The 17,433-nt window shown below is 35.7% G+C and overlaps 1 protein-coding gene across 6 annotated transcripts in view; it reads right to left on the bottom strand.

Moving 5' to 3' along the window:
• Window positions 1–506: 506 nt before the first annotated feature.
• TRAK2 (trafficking kinesin protein 2) overlaps window positions 507–17,433 on the bottom strand; it is a 65,104-nt gene continuing 48,177 nt past the window's right edge. For all 6 annotated transcript variants that reach the window (XM_060622946.3, XM_060622944.3, XM_060622945.3 and 3 more), the window contains 7 exons: window positions 17,186–17,323; window positions 14,583–14,662; window positions 13,836–14,039; window positions 11,621–11,922; window positions 10,019–10,267; window positions 8,024–8,129; window positions 507–4,509 (listed from right to left, as the gene is read on the bottom strand). In XM_060622946.3, the coding sequence (XP_060478929.3) occupies window positions 3,831–4,509; window positions 8,024–8,129; window positions 10,019–10,267; window positions 11,621–11,922; window positions 13,836–14,039; window positions 14,583–14,662; window positions 17,186–17,323 (1,758 nt within the window). In that variant the 3' untranslated portion in view covers window positions 507–3,830. The remainder of the gene's footprint in view (window positions 4,510–8,023; window positions 8,130–10,018; window positions 10,268–11,620; window positions 11,923–13,835; window positions 14,040–14,582; window positions 14,663–17,185; window positions 17,324–17,433) is intronic.

Here is a 17,433-nt window from a genome sequence, read left to right as displayed (position 1 = left end):
AGTCCTGGGCCAGCAGAGGCTCACCAAATATGGGGTGCTACAATTGGGTGGGGCCAGTGGCATGGGCAGTGAAAGCATTCACCCAAGGCAGAACAAAAGAGAAAGAAGTTAACTGAATACACCACAAGGGAGCACAGGCAGGACAGCAAAGGAGAGACTGTCTGCTGGAAACAGTTTCTAAATAGCTAAGAGTATCAACAGTAAATTGTGGACTATAGGAAAAGAATTGCTTTGGTCTTTTTCAAATTAAAGATCTGCAATGATGTTTTGTTGCTGTTACTTTGCTAAGGAAACAATATGGCATATATAACACTCCCTTTATTCTTTTTAAACATATCTCAGAAAATAAGACCTGTTTACTACATATGACTTATAATTGGTTTGTCTTGTATTGCTTTGGCAAACAGAGGTTGTCTTCTGTACCAAAACCAACATAATGGAAAGGAAAGCCTCAATGCAGGATAATCTGTGAAGAGCACTGGGACAAAAACACCGAAAGACAAAAATTTAAGAAGATATTCATGTTTATTATCTGATTTACATTTGACAAAGCAAAGGTAGGTGCACAAAGAGCTGTTTGACAAAGTCAAGCCCTAGATATCAAACAATAGAATTTCCCTGGCTGCCCCAGAGGGCACTTCCAACACCACTCCTGGGCAGCTGTGCTCCACAATGCAACCACTCAGCTGTAGACACTGTGGTGTTGCACTTGGGACTGCAGGCCTGTGGGCATCTGACATCAAAGGGGTGGGCCATTAACCACTTGAGAGCTCTAGTTCCAGATATCAAAAGTCAATATTAGTAACCAAGTATCAGAACGGTCAAAAAAAAAAAAAAAAAAATAGCAGACTTTGAATGAATACTGTACAAAATACACCTTTTATAGAGAATAGGCTCTTGTTGTGAGCTGCCTCTTATTTCCTCCCTTTGCCAAAGTCTGTTCATTCGTGTCAAATCAAGAACACAGAGTATAAAACTTAAAAAAAAAACCAACAGCTACTTTAACGATGGTCATGAAGTTCTCCCTAAGACCAACGCCTAAGGCTATTACGTAAGATTTGAGATCATCATAATTCAGGGAAACTTTTCATTCTGAGCCCATGAAGGTATCCCTCCTATAGAGAGTAGGATACTTAGAAATACCTGAGGTATAATCACTGAGAATCTTCCTAAAGGAGAAAAAAAAGATTGGAGTTTCTTATATTGGCATAAAAGTACATACACAGTTGATACAGAAAAACTAAAATGTGAACAGTACTCAAGTGTAACAGATAAAGTGAGGAGAAACTTACTACAAGGCTCCAGGTCTTCTTCCTATAATTTGCACACTTTTGTTAGAATAGAGATTCTCAGGCTGTACCAAAAATGATTTTAGATGGAATCTTTAAAAACAGTAAAACCCAATTTCAAAACATTCATTTTTAGAGACAAGCATGCGCCAGTATACAAATCATTATGTTTCTGGTGAAACAGTAACATCAATCTAGTTTTCAAAAACTGAAACTTCAATTAGATGTGCTTATTTGGCTGTGAATATGCCCTCACCCTGCCTCCAAAATGATCATTTTAGCATCAGTTATTAAAAAAGTATACTAATTATACAGAACACTCCAAAATCTAGCTTAGTTTACAGCTATTTATATAGTATACATAAATCTGATAATTTCATAACTTTGTACTACTCTCTGGCTGTACATTTACCCATTTCCCGATGTTTCTTGGAAACTGGCAACAGCAAGATTATTTTCTTAGAGAATAAATAAAAAGCTTTAAGACTTTGCTAAAATAAGCACCCCAGAGTTTATTTTATGAAGTAGAACTCAAATACTATTTTTTAGAAGTGAATTGGAATATTCTGGAAATTTAAACATCTTTAAACATGGAATTCTTCTGGTTAATGCCTACCACATTCAGGGACACTTATGTTCACTTATGGGAGACCTGCTAGAATCCTTTCTGAACATGTTAATGTAAGGTCTGCTGATCTCAGCATGACTGACAAAAGCGGAGAGAAGGTGGAGAGGGCACTTTCACTTTCTGTTTTTAAGAAATTTAGAAAAGTTTTATTAAGCTTCTAAAAAGTATGGTAAACTCACACATTCTTACATGTGGGTTTTTCTACCCTTTTGAACACACAGCTCTTTATGTAGGAGAGGCACCACAAGAGGAGAAAGGAAGGATCCTCTGCAGGCATGAGAATAGGTGTATCGATGGGAATCAGAGCAAGACTCTCATCAAGAATGCTTCACAAAACTGCCTTCCGGTTAAGTCAGAAGTAAGGAGCAAAACATTTGCAAATTAACCACCAAAAAGATCACGTAATATGCCTCCCATTTTTAATAACAAAATAATTAGCCTCCACCCTCATCTCTTCTCTATCATGCCTTTCATATAATGTTTTTTTGTTTTTTTTTTTCTGAACTGTACTGCCTAGAGAAAGCCATGTCATGATGAGGAATAGGCCTTGATTAGCGACAGTTTGTAAAACAGATCTGTTTCTTCCCAATTCACAGCCTTGTGTCACACTGATGAATGCTGAAACCGAATTCCCGAGTTTCACTTTGCCATTTCATAGAATCTGTACCAAAAAGAAAAAAAAAAAGAAAAAAAAAGATTCCCAGAAAAAAAGCAAAAACTTTGACTTCCCCATTAAAAAGTTCATTCTCTAATTCTACAGATACCAAGAAAAAGACGATGTATTTTAATTTTACAATTAAAAAAAACCACAATCTCAAAGCAAGCACCTGGGTTTTACTTCAGCTTATAATAATTTAATATGCCTGAGAAATTTTGTGCAAATACATGTCATCTTTAATGAAAAATATGCATAGCACTTTGGAAAAAGTTTAGTTGCAACTAACTTTACTTACAAAAAAACGTACAGGCATAAATACACAACATTCCCTAATTCCTATTGATTGCACTTCTGGTTTAACCCCTTCCAGTCTCCAAGGAAATTTGAAAGCCATGTAATTATGTTCATATTTCTTGGCCACTGTACTTATCTAAATAAAATATTTTGAAAACAAGTTTCCTTGGTTCCAACTCACCCATATTTTCCTTCTTAAAGGACATCCTTATCCCCCAATTCATGTTGTTTTTTGGGAGGTGTTGTATAAAAATACAAATTTAAAAATGAATTTTTATTAATCACAAATACAAAAGGAATTTGGGTGGTTTGGGCTCCCAGTGGCTCAAAGGCTTGAAAACGGAAAGCAAAAAGAGAGTCTCCACTATTCTGATTTTATGAAAAAGATAAAATTCCTTGCTTGCTAATGCTGTGTACATACCATTTGATGGATATGTAATTTATCCAGACATTAACAGGGTAAAACATAAAAGCATCTTCCTTGTCTCAGTAACAGACAGGGCTTACCTCAACAACCCTGCAGTACAGCTTTTTATAGGCAATGGTCAAGGCTGCTCCCTTTTTCTTCCCATCTCCTAACCTGGGTTCTTCCTGCTTTTGTTTACTAGGAATAAATGTTCTGGCAAGTTTAGTATCTCTGGCATATTTCGGTATTACTGAATTTATTGTCTAGTCACTTTTTATTTTCAAGATAGGAACATTCAACTGAAGGAGTATATTAAACCTTTCTTCCTTTTCTGCCTCCAAACACTCATGACTCATTCATCTATACTTGCAATTTATTAGACCTCATTCATTAGGGGCTCATCTCAATTTTGTTTCCATTCTTCCACTTCCCCTTTCCACATTCACAATCCATCTGCAACATTCCTTGTCTCTCAGTCAGACCAGACTACATGTATCAGTGCAAATCTATCCTTCATGTGCTAATTTGTTTAAGAGATCAGTTAATTGCTGAACTTCAGTCTTCCTTCAGGACATCCATTTTTGGTGAGGATGTGCATACAGGCGTGCCAAAGCTACCCATCATGACTGGAAGACTCTGATTCCTCCTCAGTCCACTCAATAAATTGCTACCTGAATTTAAATAAATAGCAGAGTCTGGTCTTTGAAGACCAATTTCTGCCTCTTGGCTTCTTCCATTTTCCTGTGCATTAGGGGTTTTGATTACTCTGGCTATCCCCAGTCTCTTTAGCCTGTCCACTAAGTTCATCTTCAACTGGCCAACATCAGGAGGGTTCCGGGAAGGTCTCAAACCATACATCTCCTGGAGGAATGTTTCAGCTGGTCGGGAGGCCAAAAAATTTTCAGAGAGATGCACTCGAGGCTCAAAGGGTAAAGGAGAAGGGCAGGGTGAGTGAGATGGTGAATTTGGTGGTGTGGAAGGAATAGCCAGGGATTTAGGGACAGGCTGGAAGAGGGCGTTCTCTGAAATTGGGCTGTGATACACTTTAGCAGAAATGCCTCGTTGCTGTAGAAGTTTGGCCAAGCTCATGGTGCTGCTGAATGTTATAGTAGAATCTCGTCTGTTGGTAATAGATTCACCAATGCTGAGTCTATAGGACATAGCAGGAGAATTCACCGCTGTGTTTGATGAACTGCTACCAGCACTTCCACAGGATAATGAAGGGAACCCAGAACTTTGAAAAGAAAAAAAAAAAGAAAGAAAGAAAGAGAGAGAAAGAAAAGAGAGGTTTAAAAATAAAAGTAATTTCTAAACAGTATTTAAAGTAATCACATTAGTTATCCACAGTAAATATAGAGGCACAGGCAATGTATCAATAACTAAACTCTGTGGAAAGATCTGAAGAGTAAGACTTTTGATGTTACTTCAATGACTGGTTAATTATTTGTAATTTGTAACAATGAAACATACTTCTTTTCATAGGTTATGAAAAAGTTTACTGTACTCTAACTTTATTCTTAAATTTTAACTCAAAATATATATTTTTGGGAATATGACTAAATTTTATGATAGAAATAAAAGAAATTAGGGGCACCTGGGTGGCTCAGTCAGTTAAGTGTCTGACTTGGCTCAGGTCATGATCTCACGGTTCGTGGGTCTGAGCCCTGCGTCAGGCTCTGTGCTGACAGCTCAGAGCCTGGAGCCTGCTTCGGATTCTGTGCCACCCTCTCTCTCTGCTCCTCCCCTACTTACTCTCTCTCTCAAATAAATAAACATTAAAAAAAAGTTTAAAAAAAAGAAATAAAAGAAATTAAAATATTAGTCATTCATTGGTTGATGAACATTTGGGCTCTTTCCATAATTTGCCTATTGTTGAAAGCACTGTTATAAACATTGGGGTACATGTGCCCTTATGAATCAGCACTCCTGTATCCTTTGGATAAATTCCTAGTTGTGCTATTGCTGGGTCGTAGGGTGATTCTATTTTTAATTTTTTGAGGAACCTCCACACTGTTTTCCAGAGTGGCTGCACCATTTTGCATTCCCACCAGCAGTGCAAGAGGGTTCCTGTTTCTCCACATCCTCACCAGCATCTGTTGTTTCCTGAGTTGTTAATTTTAGCCACTCTAACCAATGTGAGGTGGTATCTCAATGTGGTTTTGATTTGTATTTCCCTGATGAGCATCTTTTCATGTGTGTGTTAGCTAATTGACAATAAATTATATTTAAAAAAATAATTCATAGAATTCACCTGTGAAGCTGAAAATAAAATAAAATAAAATTGAAAGCAAAAAAACTTTAAAATATTAAAGGAAGTAAATTTCAGAAATTTTTACTACTATATACATTCTATAAAGTGAAAGACACCAGAGACAACAATCCATAAGTAAATAATTCTCCAACCTTTTAGAAAATATAATCTTTTATATTAAACCTAAGACACTCTTCTAAAGAGAAATTTATTTCCTTTTAATCTTTCAATTTTATATTACTAAGAACTAATAAAAGTTGAAATGATTAAACTTCCATTTTTGGGGCACCTGGGTGGCTTAGTCGGTTAAGCGTCTGGCTTCAGCTCAAGTCATGATCTCACGGTTCATGAGTTCTAGCCCATGTTGGGCTTTGTGCTAACAGCTCGGAGCCTGGGGCCTGCTTCAGATTCTGTGTCTCTCTGCCCCTCCCCTGCTCATGCTCTGGCTCTCTCTCTCAAAAATAAATAAACTTTAAAAAAATATTTTTTTAAATGTCCATTTTCAAGAATGTTAATTCCAAACAAAAGTAGTATAAGGATACCCATGGAACAAATACTTCTTAACCTTGACTTAGAACATACGTTTCTTGGAAAATAAAAATAATTAAAAGCTTTAACAACTATTAGAAACTTTCTTATTTTATGTTTTGTTAGGAAGAAAAAAACTAAGAAATCATGTACTCGAGGAAATGGTGATAGAATGGAGAAGTGACTTCTGTAGACAATTTTCCTCCCTTAAGCAAATGTTACCAGTATTTAATAGACAAACTTTCACTTAACATAAAATACTCAGTATATCAAGATAACAAAATTCTAATGATTATGAACAAAATTATTAAAATTCATAATTTATTACTGAACTTTCTAAAGTACCAACTACTATAAAAGAAATAAACTAAAAACATATTTGGCTTCTTGATTAAACAAGTCCAACTAAGAATCTCTAATCCGATGCCATCTACAGACTATTCCTAGTTTCCCACCTCCCTGTCCCTATTTTACTGTAGAACTGCCAGTCCTTTCCCAAACTGTACACTTCATATGATGGTATCAACTTGTATTGAGAGTCTTCCCAGGAACCAATTCTATAAACTTGTTATCTTGTTGACTATAAGAACAAAGTAGAAAAATTGCACATAAGCCTGTTCATTACAGACTTATACTGAGATTTTTATTGGATGAAAGCCAAATGCTTTGCGAAATAATTGATTTGCTCTTACATACCTTGTAAATCATAATCTTATTTCCCTCTACAATGGCAGCTAGAAAGTTAAGACTCAGATACATGGTTCACACTAGCAAGTATATAAGACTTTATGTTACAACTTGTATACTAATTTTATTCTATCCATTTTATATCCTTACCTTTGATTCCTCTTTGCTTCATTTTTCTCCTCTACTTCTAGTTAACATTATCCCTGCAATGTTCTCTATACCTTTGAAAACTACCTTCAATTCTTTTGGGAATTGGTGGGCCAGAAATAGCAGCAATATGGCTGAATAAGATCCCTCAATTATGTGTTAGAATATTCATGTTCTAGCCTATGTAGTAAATAATTTGGCCTTGCCCAAAGGGTTCTGGCTTTTGTCCCCAAGCTTCTGGAAAGTAATCTATGCCATGTCTGATAGAAGTGTCTTTGCCCAGGATGAAAGCTGGCCACACTAGATCTTGGGGTGAGCCTGGCCACACCCAATAGTTTCAGGGAGGGGACTAGCCATGCCAGAGAGAACAACCATGTGGTTTAAGGTGGGGACTTTAGGTCACTGGATCTGGAAGTGAGCTCAATGGGTAATCAATCAATGGGTAATCAATCAATCAACCAATAGACTATGCACTAAAGCCTCAATAAAAAATTTGGACACTGAGGCTTGGGTAAGCTTCCCTAGTTGGCAATATTCTGCATGTACTATCACACATCGATGCTAGAAAGTAATAAATCCTAAGGACAAGGGAAACTTTTCATGTGGAACCCTCCCAGACTCTGACCTATTATATCTCTTCTTTTGGCTAATTTTAACCTATATCCATTCCCAGTAATAAATAGCAGCCATGGACATCATGTTTTCAGAAAGTTCTGTGAGTCCTTCTAGCAAATTATAAAACCCGAGAATGGTTCTGGGAACCCTGTGAACTTGCAAGTGGTGTCAGAAGTGAGGGGAGTCTTGTGCTGAGGACTAGTCCCTCAAATCTTAGAGCTTGGCTTACTCTGGGCTGCAGTTGGGTCATTTACTACCTCTCCGACTTGGACCAGTTACCTAGACTTTCTCTGTCTCAGTTTTTCACTTACACAATACATACTCACTTGCCCTGCCACTTTGAAGAGTTACAATGATCAAAGGAGAAGATACAATGTGAAAATATCCTAAAGACAAATGATCATAGAACATTAATTAAAAATCTGGGATTTACATGAAAGTAATTTTAAAGGTAAATTCATGAAAACAAAGTTTTCAAAAGGAAAGAAATTTTAGGCCCCAAATTGCCCAGACCCCTTACCTGGGGGTAACCTGAGTGATATCAGAAGGATGCAATATCCTACAGGTAGTGAAGGTGAATGTCGAGTTTGTGCATGACAGACACTTTCCTGGGTTTGAAGTTGCAACTGAAGTAGAGATTTTTGTGGAATCAAACAAAATTGAAAGACTAGGTTAATAATGTATGACGTTCATCACTATTAATAATATAGCATTAATCAAGGGTATTTTGTACAAAAACCACTAAATTTGGAAATGAAATATACATAAATATTGTATTAGTATCACCTGGCTAGTACATAGTTGAATCCTTCAATACTTTAAAACTGTAATTTAAAGGGATTAAAAATAGCTTGGAAATAAGAAAAAAACACATTCTGAAAAAGTACATTAACTCCCCCACCCCCAACATCCCAAACAAGATCTAGTCAGTTCAATCTTTCTAGTCAAACTACTCCAGCAGTTCTCAAAGTGTGGTTTGCAGATCCTTACGGGAATCCACAGGTCAAAACTACTTTCATAGCAATCCTAAGATGCTATTTGCCTTTTTGACTGGGTTGGCATTTGCATGGTTGGTACAAAAGCAATGGTGAGCAAATGTGCTGGCACCTTAGCACAAATCAAGGCAATGGCACCAAGCTATGTGAATATTTTTCACTGTTGTTCACCCACCATAGCAAAAAAAAAAAAAAAAAAAAAAAAAAAAGCAGCCAGATTCACACAAGAACGTCTTTGATGAAGCAGTAAAAACTACTTATTAAATCTTGACCCTTGTATCTTAAATTCTGTGTGATTAAATGGGAAGTTAGTATTAAGCACTCTGCTGCATACCAAGATACAATGGTCATCTAGAGGAAAAAGCACATGGGCAATTGAGTTGAAATTTTCTCATGGAACACCATTTTTAACTGAAAGAACAACTAACAAACTAGTTATTCAGACTTGGCTATCTGGCAGAAATTTTCTTGGAAATGAAGGTAGCGAGCCTGTCTCTTCAATAAATAAAAATGGCTTATAGGATTTGCTGTCACTTGCACTTTCAAGTGAAAATTCAAGTTTTGCAGAATTTATATCCACCCCTGGGAGCTTTAAAGCTTCATAATAGTAAAAGACTTATCTGATGACATAGGTGGTGATAGTAATGTAATTTTAATATATTATATAATGAAATAGGTTAACATTTAGAGATGTGCATAACTCAGAGAACCAATATTTTCCAAATGACTAGTGCATGAAGTTATAAAATCATGCATGGATAAAAGATGCATTCAAAGTGTAGGATAGACCAACAGACTTTAATGTAACAAAGTATGATAGGTTTTTGGATTCCATATTGCTACAAAGAAACTGCTACTTATCAAGTTTTGGTGTAATATCAAAAAAATATTCACAAATACCTGAAGGGGTTATTAAAATACTCTTTCCTTTCATACCTACACCTCTGTGTGAGCCTGCATTTTCTTTATATTCTTCAAGCAAAGCAACATACTATAATAGACTGAATGTAGAAGCTGTATGAAAATCCAGATATCTTCTTTCAAGCCATAAATTAGAGGCTTACAAAATTGTAAAACAAAACCTTCTCACTATGTAAAGGAAACAGCTATTTTTCATAAAACATACTATTTGTGTTAGCATGTAATTATTATTTTTAAATGAGTTAATAAATATTTTTATAATTTCTCAGTTTTGATTTCTAACATGGTAAATATCAATAGATACAACTCACAAAGACAAACTCTCTGGAATTCTCAATTTTTTTTAAGGATGTAAAGAGATCCTGAGCTCAAAAGGTTTATGAACCACTGACTGAATTGATCTTTCTCTCTACCCAATCTACTTATGCAGGCTGGTTAAGAAGTAGAATGAGAAGGGCCACTATTGCTATAGATTTTTATTTTCTTATGTTAAAGACTGAGTACATTCCAGTTAGATTTAAATCAAGGTAGTCACGTGACCATACTGTTAAGTCAGAATGCAAAATTATTGGACTACATTCACCCAGCACTATTCTTACCTGTAACTGGACCACTAGCTGAAGTAATGGGTGGAAGGAAGATTCCTGTTACTGGCTTGGATATTGAAGGGTTCTGTTCCACTTGAAAAGTGATACCTTCCTCTTCATCCTCTTCTAAATCTGAGAGGTGATAGATGGCATCCTTGGGCAACTGGGTAAAGCCTTTAGTGATGACACCTGGTCGTGGGTCAAGAATGGTTCCTAAATTTGGTTGAGCAAGCTGCTGCCAGTGGTGCAAAGTTTGTGATCCTGAACGTGCAAGACCAACAAACAAACAAACAAACAAACAAACAAAACAACAAGGCATGTTTTAAATTTCCCAACAAGTATTCAATCTTGACACAGAAGCTAAAATTATAATGTGTGAAATATTAAGGCTAACAATAAAACTACTTATTCAGTCTTAATGTTTTGGTAAAATTTGTATGAAGTTCTCTGTGGAAGACTGACAAGATGCTAAAGGTATGAACAATAATCTTTCAATTTCAAAAGTTAACTTTAAAAAGGACACCTAAAGCAGGGGTGAAAAAGTCAAGGCAGCACCCTTGATAGGAACTAGGATGCTGAGGTAGTGATGAGAAATAAGATATGCACCTCAGAGGTGGGGCTGTATTTTCCCAGGTGAACAAAAATCAATACTTTCTTGGCTTGAAACTACGCTTATGAACTTTGAAGTCAAAAGTCAGGCTCCTAATTAAAAGACACCTGAATTTCAGTGTTTTGTTTTATTTTTTGTATTCTTCCCCATCCTGCTCATAACTCTCCTTTCTCCAGGCTCTTCAGGCAGAGTAGGAAAGTGAAGGAGATGCTAAAAGGAAGATATATCCCTATGGTTCTTATCTATGAACTCTGGCAAATGACCACCCCAAGCACCTGCACAAGATGCAATGTCTAATTATGTTACTACAGACATTTCATCCTAAGGGGGCAACTCTGACAAATACCTGAATTGATCATTAATGAATAAAACTAACTTATAGAACCTTTGAGTTTGAGGGTTCCTTATAGATTACCAACTCAAAATTTTGTCTAATGCAGACTCTTTTATGATAATAACAGAATCATTTGAAGGTAATCAATATTCCATAAAACAAATTTACTTTGAATTCAAATTCTATTTTAGGAGAGAACAAAAACTGAAAAGAAATTAGCAAAAACTGGAAAAACAAAACCATCCAACCCAGACACACACATCTCTAAGTAAATGACACTTCCTGGGTAAGGAACTCTTTTTTTGAATAGAAAGGTAGAGATAAAGTATTACACCTATATTATTTTCATTTATTTATTATATCCCATTTGTTTTACCATGAAAACTGCCGTCAATGATATTTCTTAGCTAAGGACAAAAGAAAAGACTGCTCTTTCTCCATCACGTTTATATTAAAAAAATACTGATGGCTGATGATGGGAGAATGCAGATCTCTGCACACACTTTTTCCACAAAGTACTATAATACACTGTCACACAAATGAGGTTTAGGGATAATAAAAGTATCTCCTGTACATAGTCCTCTTATAATTACAATACAAAGTTTAATTCCAGGAAAAGGAAAGGCCAATAACCAACAGGGCTTACAAATGGCCCTTATTGATTTATTACCTTCAAGTGGCTTGACAATTTGTAATTTCTCAGGCATAAAACCTCGAAGGCAACTGGCACTGCTGAGGTCTGTGATCTCTGACTGGTCGGTGTACAGAGAGGCAAGGCTCTCTGTGGGGGTGCCACAGCCACTAACCCCTTCTTTCTTCTGGTCAGCCAGAACCTGGATCTTCCGTTCCCATTCTTCAGCAAAGAACTGCTTCTCACTTAAGTAGTTCTGTCGCCGCAGACTAAGGCGATGCAGTGCTGTAGCCAAATCACTATCTTCAGAGGGTCCTGGTTGACCCAGCTTCTGAATGTTCCTGTGGGAAAATCATTCACTGACTAGATCTGTAAGGGTAAGGTTGAGAAGCACAACCTAGACTTCTCTTTTCTACAATAGTGAATGTTTAAGAAACTGATTAAATTCAAAGCATTTTTTTCTTAGATATCAAAGTGTTTTTTCTTAGGTGTCAATAATACAGAAATAATAACAATAAACCAAAATCACTAATACTACAGGTCATTTTTTATGGATCATTTCAAGCAACTTCAGATAAATAAAAACATACTGGTTATTATGTGGTGTTTACTAATTTTTCTATTTCACTTAAAATTTTTTTGGGTACAATTAACATACAATGTTACAGTAGTTTCAGGTGTATAATATATTGATTTGAGAACTATAAACATTACTCAATGCTCACCATAAGTATAGTCACTTAACTTATAAAACTACGGATATGACTATATAAATTCAGTTCAGGTAGCCAGAAAAATAAACATTATCACATTGCATTGAATCTATAAAACCATTGATTGCAAGAGGTATCATTATTTTATGTACTACTAAGAAAGAAAAAATGCAACCCATTAAACTATGACATGCCATTAACTGCAAAACAAACAATTTCAAAATATAAAATGTGAAAAAATTTGCTTTAGGCCATGTAATCCTCCACGAATATTGTAGAACATTTAAAAAACCCCCAAGATTTGTAAATACTATATTTTCATAGTTCTGTAAACACATTTGTTCCTTTTCCATATTTTTGAAATCGGAGGTATCTAACAATTGATATCAAAAGAAAGAGTAGCAAGCCAAACTGTAGTTGCTCCTGGCTACTCTATGTGAATTCACAGAGATCTGATTGTTGATCTCTTCCTAAGATAACTATGATCAACGACACAGTATTGACATACAAAGCTACTGTAGGTACAAACTGAAATACAATAGAAAACCCAGGATGAGAAATCTTTCTTTATTTCTTTCTTTTGAAACACAAATATTTTTATTTTTGAACCAAAGTGTATCCATGGACCAAATCTGTAGTTTACAGAAATGTGACCCTACAACAGTGTGATGTGACCAATACCTTCATGTGGAGTGACCCTGGGCAACCTACATAGTGAGTTGAGCCTCACTTCCCTCAACTGTAAATTAAAAAGGTATAGTACCTACACTAAAGGGTTGTTGACAGTATTAAATAAGATTTAGCTCCTAGTCCACAATGAGGATTCAATAATGGTAAAAACACCACCACTACCACCACCACCACTACTACTACTGATAGCAGCTAATACTTGTTGGGTATTTGGTATGTCCTAGGATAGATTTCTGCATTAGGAAGATTTCTCTCAGGTACAAAAAACCTATCTTTCGAAAGCCTTCAGGTGACTTTCCAGTAATGCTGTTTAATTTCTAGTTATTTATAATTCAATAAGATGAATTAATGAAAGCTGCAAAAAGTCTAAGCTTAAACAAATAGGAAGTTAAGAGCAACCTACTTTTCCTCAATAGGTATTCAAGATTTTTGTTTATCCTAAAGGCACCAAAGCAGTTGAGATTATGAGCATGGGTTATGAGAAAGTGTCACTGATGCTATGCATAAACTGCCAATGACCAAACAGATTCAAAAAAATCTGACTTAGAACATGAAGATTTAGATTCAAACTTTGCCACACTGAAGAAGAAAGTAGTAAACAATTTTACACTTCAATGCAACTTCTGTTTTGAATATACTTAATTAAATGTAGCCTTTTTACTCCAAAAACTTTTAGGAAGTCAATGATCTGTCTTACAAATAATGCTATTGGGCATCATTACTGAATGAAAACTGACAGTTCCAGAAATTCCTTGGAATAGCACAGAACAATGCTGGAATATAAGTATGGGCATCTGGTATGTCAATGCCATAAGAAATACACGATAACTGCCATGATCTATATTTCTTACTCTGAAACCTCTTCTGAGTTGCCCCCCTGGTTCAGGAGGGTTTTGTCCTCTGTTTGTTGCAAACCAGACTCAAAAGGTTTTGCTGTCATGATGACACTTGAACGGTTGGACCCTGGAATGGGCAGCAGAGCTGGGAATGGGATAGAGCGGCCCCGTGTGTCATTGGCAACCTTGACAGTATCAAACACCCGTTTCTGTTGGGCTCTGTCAAAAAAGAAGTAGTATTCATTATTGCCACTGTCTACCACTGGAGTGCTTTAGAAAAGAGACACGTGTGTACAATTCATTGAAAATAAAACTACCCCGACTAGCCTCTAAATTTTAAGAGAAATTATTGGAAAATAAGCTTCAGAACAAGAGAACACTCTCACAAATGTGAGCACTATTGAGCCTTGGGGCTCAATTGGTTAAATGTCTGACTCTTCATTTCAGCTCAGGTCATGATCTCATGTTCGTGAGATTGATCCCCACATCGGACTCTGCACTGGCAGTACAAAGCCTGCTTGGGATTCTCTCTCCCTCTCTCTCTCTCTCTCTCTCTGCCTCTCCCCTGCTTGCCTGCTCTCTCTCTAATAAATAAACATTTAAAAAATATGTAAAAAAACCCCAAATGTCAGCACTATGAGAAAAAAACTGAATACTAAGCAGATTTACAACTGAATTCTCAAAATACCTATCACTTTGGATTGTGGCTTCTTTTTAATTCCATCCCAGTGCCTGGGTAACAATACATGTGATTGTACTTACTTTTGTTTGAAGAGAGAAGATTCCTCATCCAAACTCAACTTTTTACGCATGGTCCCCTCAATCTCAGCTGCCAGGGATTCCTAAGAAAAAGAGTGTGAGATTCCTATACTGATTATGTAAGAAGACGGTTAGGAGAAATGGGTTATCCTTACATGAATTAACAGAGTCTCCAGGGTCCAATACTTTTGGTGTTACAATAAAAGAAAACACAAGAAAATAGGCACAGGCCAAAATGCAAAAAAAAAAGAGAGGCACTTTGGAAATGTAACTTTTAAACAAGAACCAACTTCTTTTTCATGATATCTTTTTACAGGCGAGCAGTGGGAAAAACCAATATGATAAACAAAATATATTACCTACGTAGACACAAAAAACCAAAAGATCTGAACGGCTATAAACCGAGATGCCAATAATAATTCTCTGGAAGTCAGGATTTGACAGTATTTCACAATTTCTTTTTGCTTCTCTGTAATCTCTAACTTTTCTATAATAAACATGTATGGCTTTTATAATGTAGAAAAATCATTAAGGAAAAATAAGCAAGTTTTCCTTTTCCCTGGTCAGAAATGAGGATTCAACTAGCATGAGTGCCATGCTCGGTGAGGCTGGGCTGACAATGGCTAGAATTGGAGATACTGGTGTGAACTCATGTTTTTAAATACATGTAGACAGATGAACATAAATATGTATTGGAACATAGATATGGATGTGTTTCAGTGGGTGTATGCATGAACATACATATATTTTCTAGCTCTATCTGCTGAGAGGGACTAGAAGTAATGATACTCTAGTGGCAATGGACACACAGGACCCAGATCTTGAATTCTAAATATCATTCCTCATTAAAACTAACCAGACCTCCTTGGAGAAATGGTTGACTCCAGGACTGGGACAGGAAAAGGGCAAGATGAACTTAAAGGAGATCACGCTGGCCATATCTGTGACAATTTAAGTATCAAAATAAAAATTAGTAATAATGGACTGTAATCCATTGACTAAAATAGGAAGAGTCCATACGAACATAACTAAATGAACAAATGAATAAATAAATGAGACAGAAAGGTTCTGACAAAAAAATGTTGATTAATAAATGTTGAAAAAATGATGGAATTAGAAAATCACCATTTGGCAATCGTCTTAGTAAAAACTGAGTCAGATATGAACCATCCCTAGGTGTTAAAATTAGCAGATAAAAGTTTGCTGAGAAAAACAGGATATTTAAATAGGTCTTAAAGTATCTTCCCACAAAATAGTAACTTTGATCACTTGGCTAAGGTAGCATCTGCCAATTTTCATCATTGTAAAGTTAATTAGCAACACTAATTTAATTAGTTATCAATTAACATTAACTTTAGAATAGAAAAAGTTGGCAGATACTACCTTAACTTAGTAAAGTTAATTTAACATCATCAGTAATGGGATAAATAGACAACATGAGCCTCCTATTACAGTGTACTGAGAAGAACATGGCATTATTTCTGCCAAAAATAAATTGCCTGAATCTAATCATGAGGAAACATTAGACAAACCCAAACTGAGGACATTCTACAAAGGTAATGAAAGGCATGTAAAACAGGCCTTTTGAAACAACCAAATGCAACATATCCTTCAAAGGATATTGTTGGGACAACTGGTAAAATTTAAACTTAGGGCTCTGTGGATGAGATGATAGTATTGTATATCAATGACAGTTTTCTGACTTCGACGGCTGTAGCATAGTTATATAGGAGTGTCCTTGTTTATGGTAGATACACACTGAAGTATTAGGAGTTAATAGGGTGTCTCTGTAACTTACTGTTAAATGGTCCAGAAAAAATATAACAGAATGATATGGCAAATGTAGTAAAATGTTAAAAATTGGGGAATCTAGATGAATGATATATGAGAGTTTTTGTACTATTTTTGTAATATTAGTCTAAGTTTAAAATTATTTCAAAATAAAAAGTTAAAAACCAAAGTCTTGTTCCCATATTCTTCAAAAAATTACTATAATTTATAGTTTCAGTTTTTTAAAATATTTCACAGAATTGCTTATAAGTATTTACAAACTAGGCTGTTAAAATAATTCTTTGAACCAATATTATAAATTCTGGCATAAACTCACAAGTTTTCATTAATCTCTTTAATTCAAATAATACTATATATTGATGAATTAAACAAACATGAATCCTGCCCTCATGGGGCTTACACTCTAACTAGCATGAAATATACCAAGAGACTTAAGATCTGTTGAAATAGGTTTTAGATGTTCAGAGTACTATTTGAATAAGTGGCATGTGGTGGGCCTAGGGTAAGGATGACCCAAGTTTAAGTAGCTCTATGGTACACAGACCTAAACCTAATTTCCTTAGGGTTCATCTCATATATTATAATAAACCCGGAAGGTCATCTATTAGAAGAAAGGCTACCATAAGTAAGAGTATTAAGGTAGATGTAAACATACAAATTAAAGCCTAAATGAATAAATGACTTCCAGAAACAAGGACAAACCATGTTCTCTCTTCTCAAGATACTTTATACCACCAGAAACCACATCACTCTCAGGACAATCTAATCTTAAAAAGTTTCCTTAAATATGTAACATCTTTCCCAGAAAAACTCACCCCAGAAAAAGCTCCATATGACTGTGAAAAGTAAAGATGAGCAGCAGGGCCAGATCTACTACGAAGTTCCTTTATTTCCTCTTGGGACTCATGTAACATTCCCAGACACTCCATATTCCTGTCTTGTAACTCATGCAGCTGAAAAAAAGGATGGTAATTAGTGTACTTCATTTCATTCTCAAAATGACAACAGGAAAATAAACCCCATTGGGATAAGTATTAATTTTATCCAGAGGGCTAGATAACCT

Source organism: Panthera onca, chromosome C1 (genome assembly GCF_046562875.1).
Source record: "Panthera onca isolate mPanOnc1 chromosome C1, mPanOnc1 haplotype 2, whole genome shotgun sequence".
NCBI lineage: Eukaryota > Metazoa > Chordata > Mammalia > Carnivora > Felidae > Panthera > Panthera onca.
Note: the sequence above shows the minus strand (reverse complement) of the source record. Positions and strands in the feature narration are given on the sequence as shown.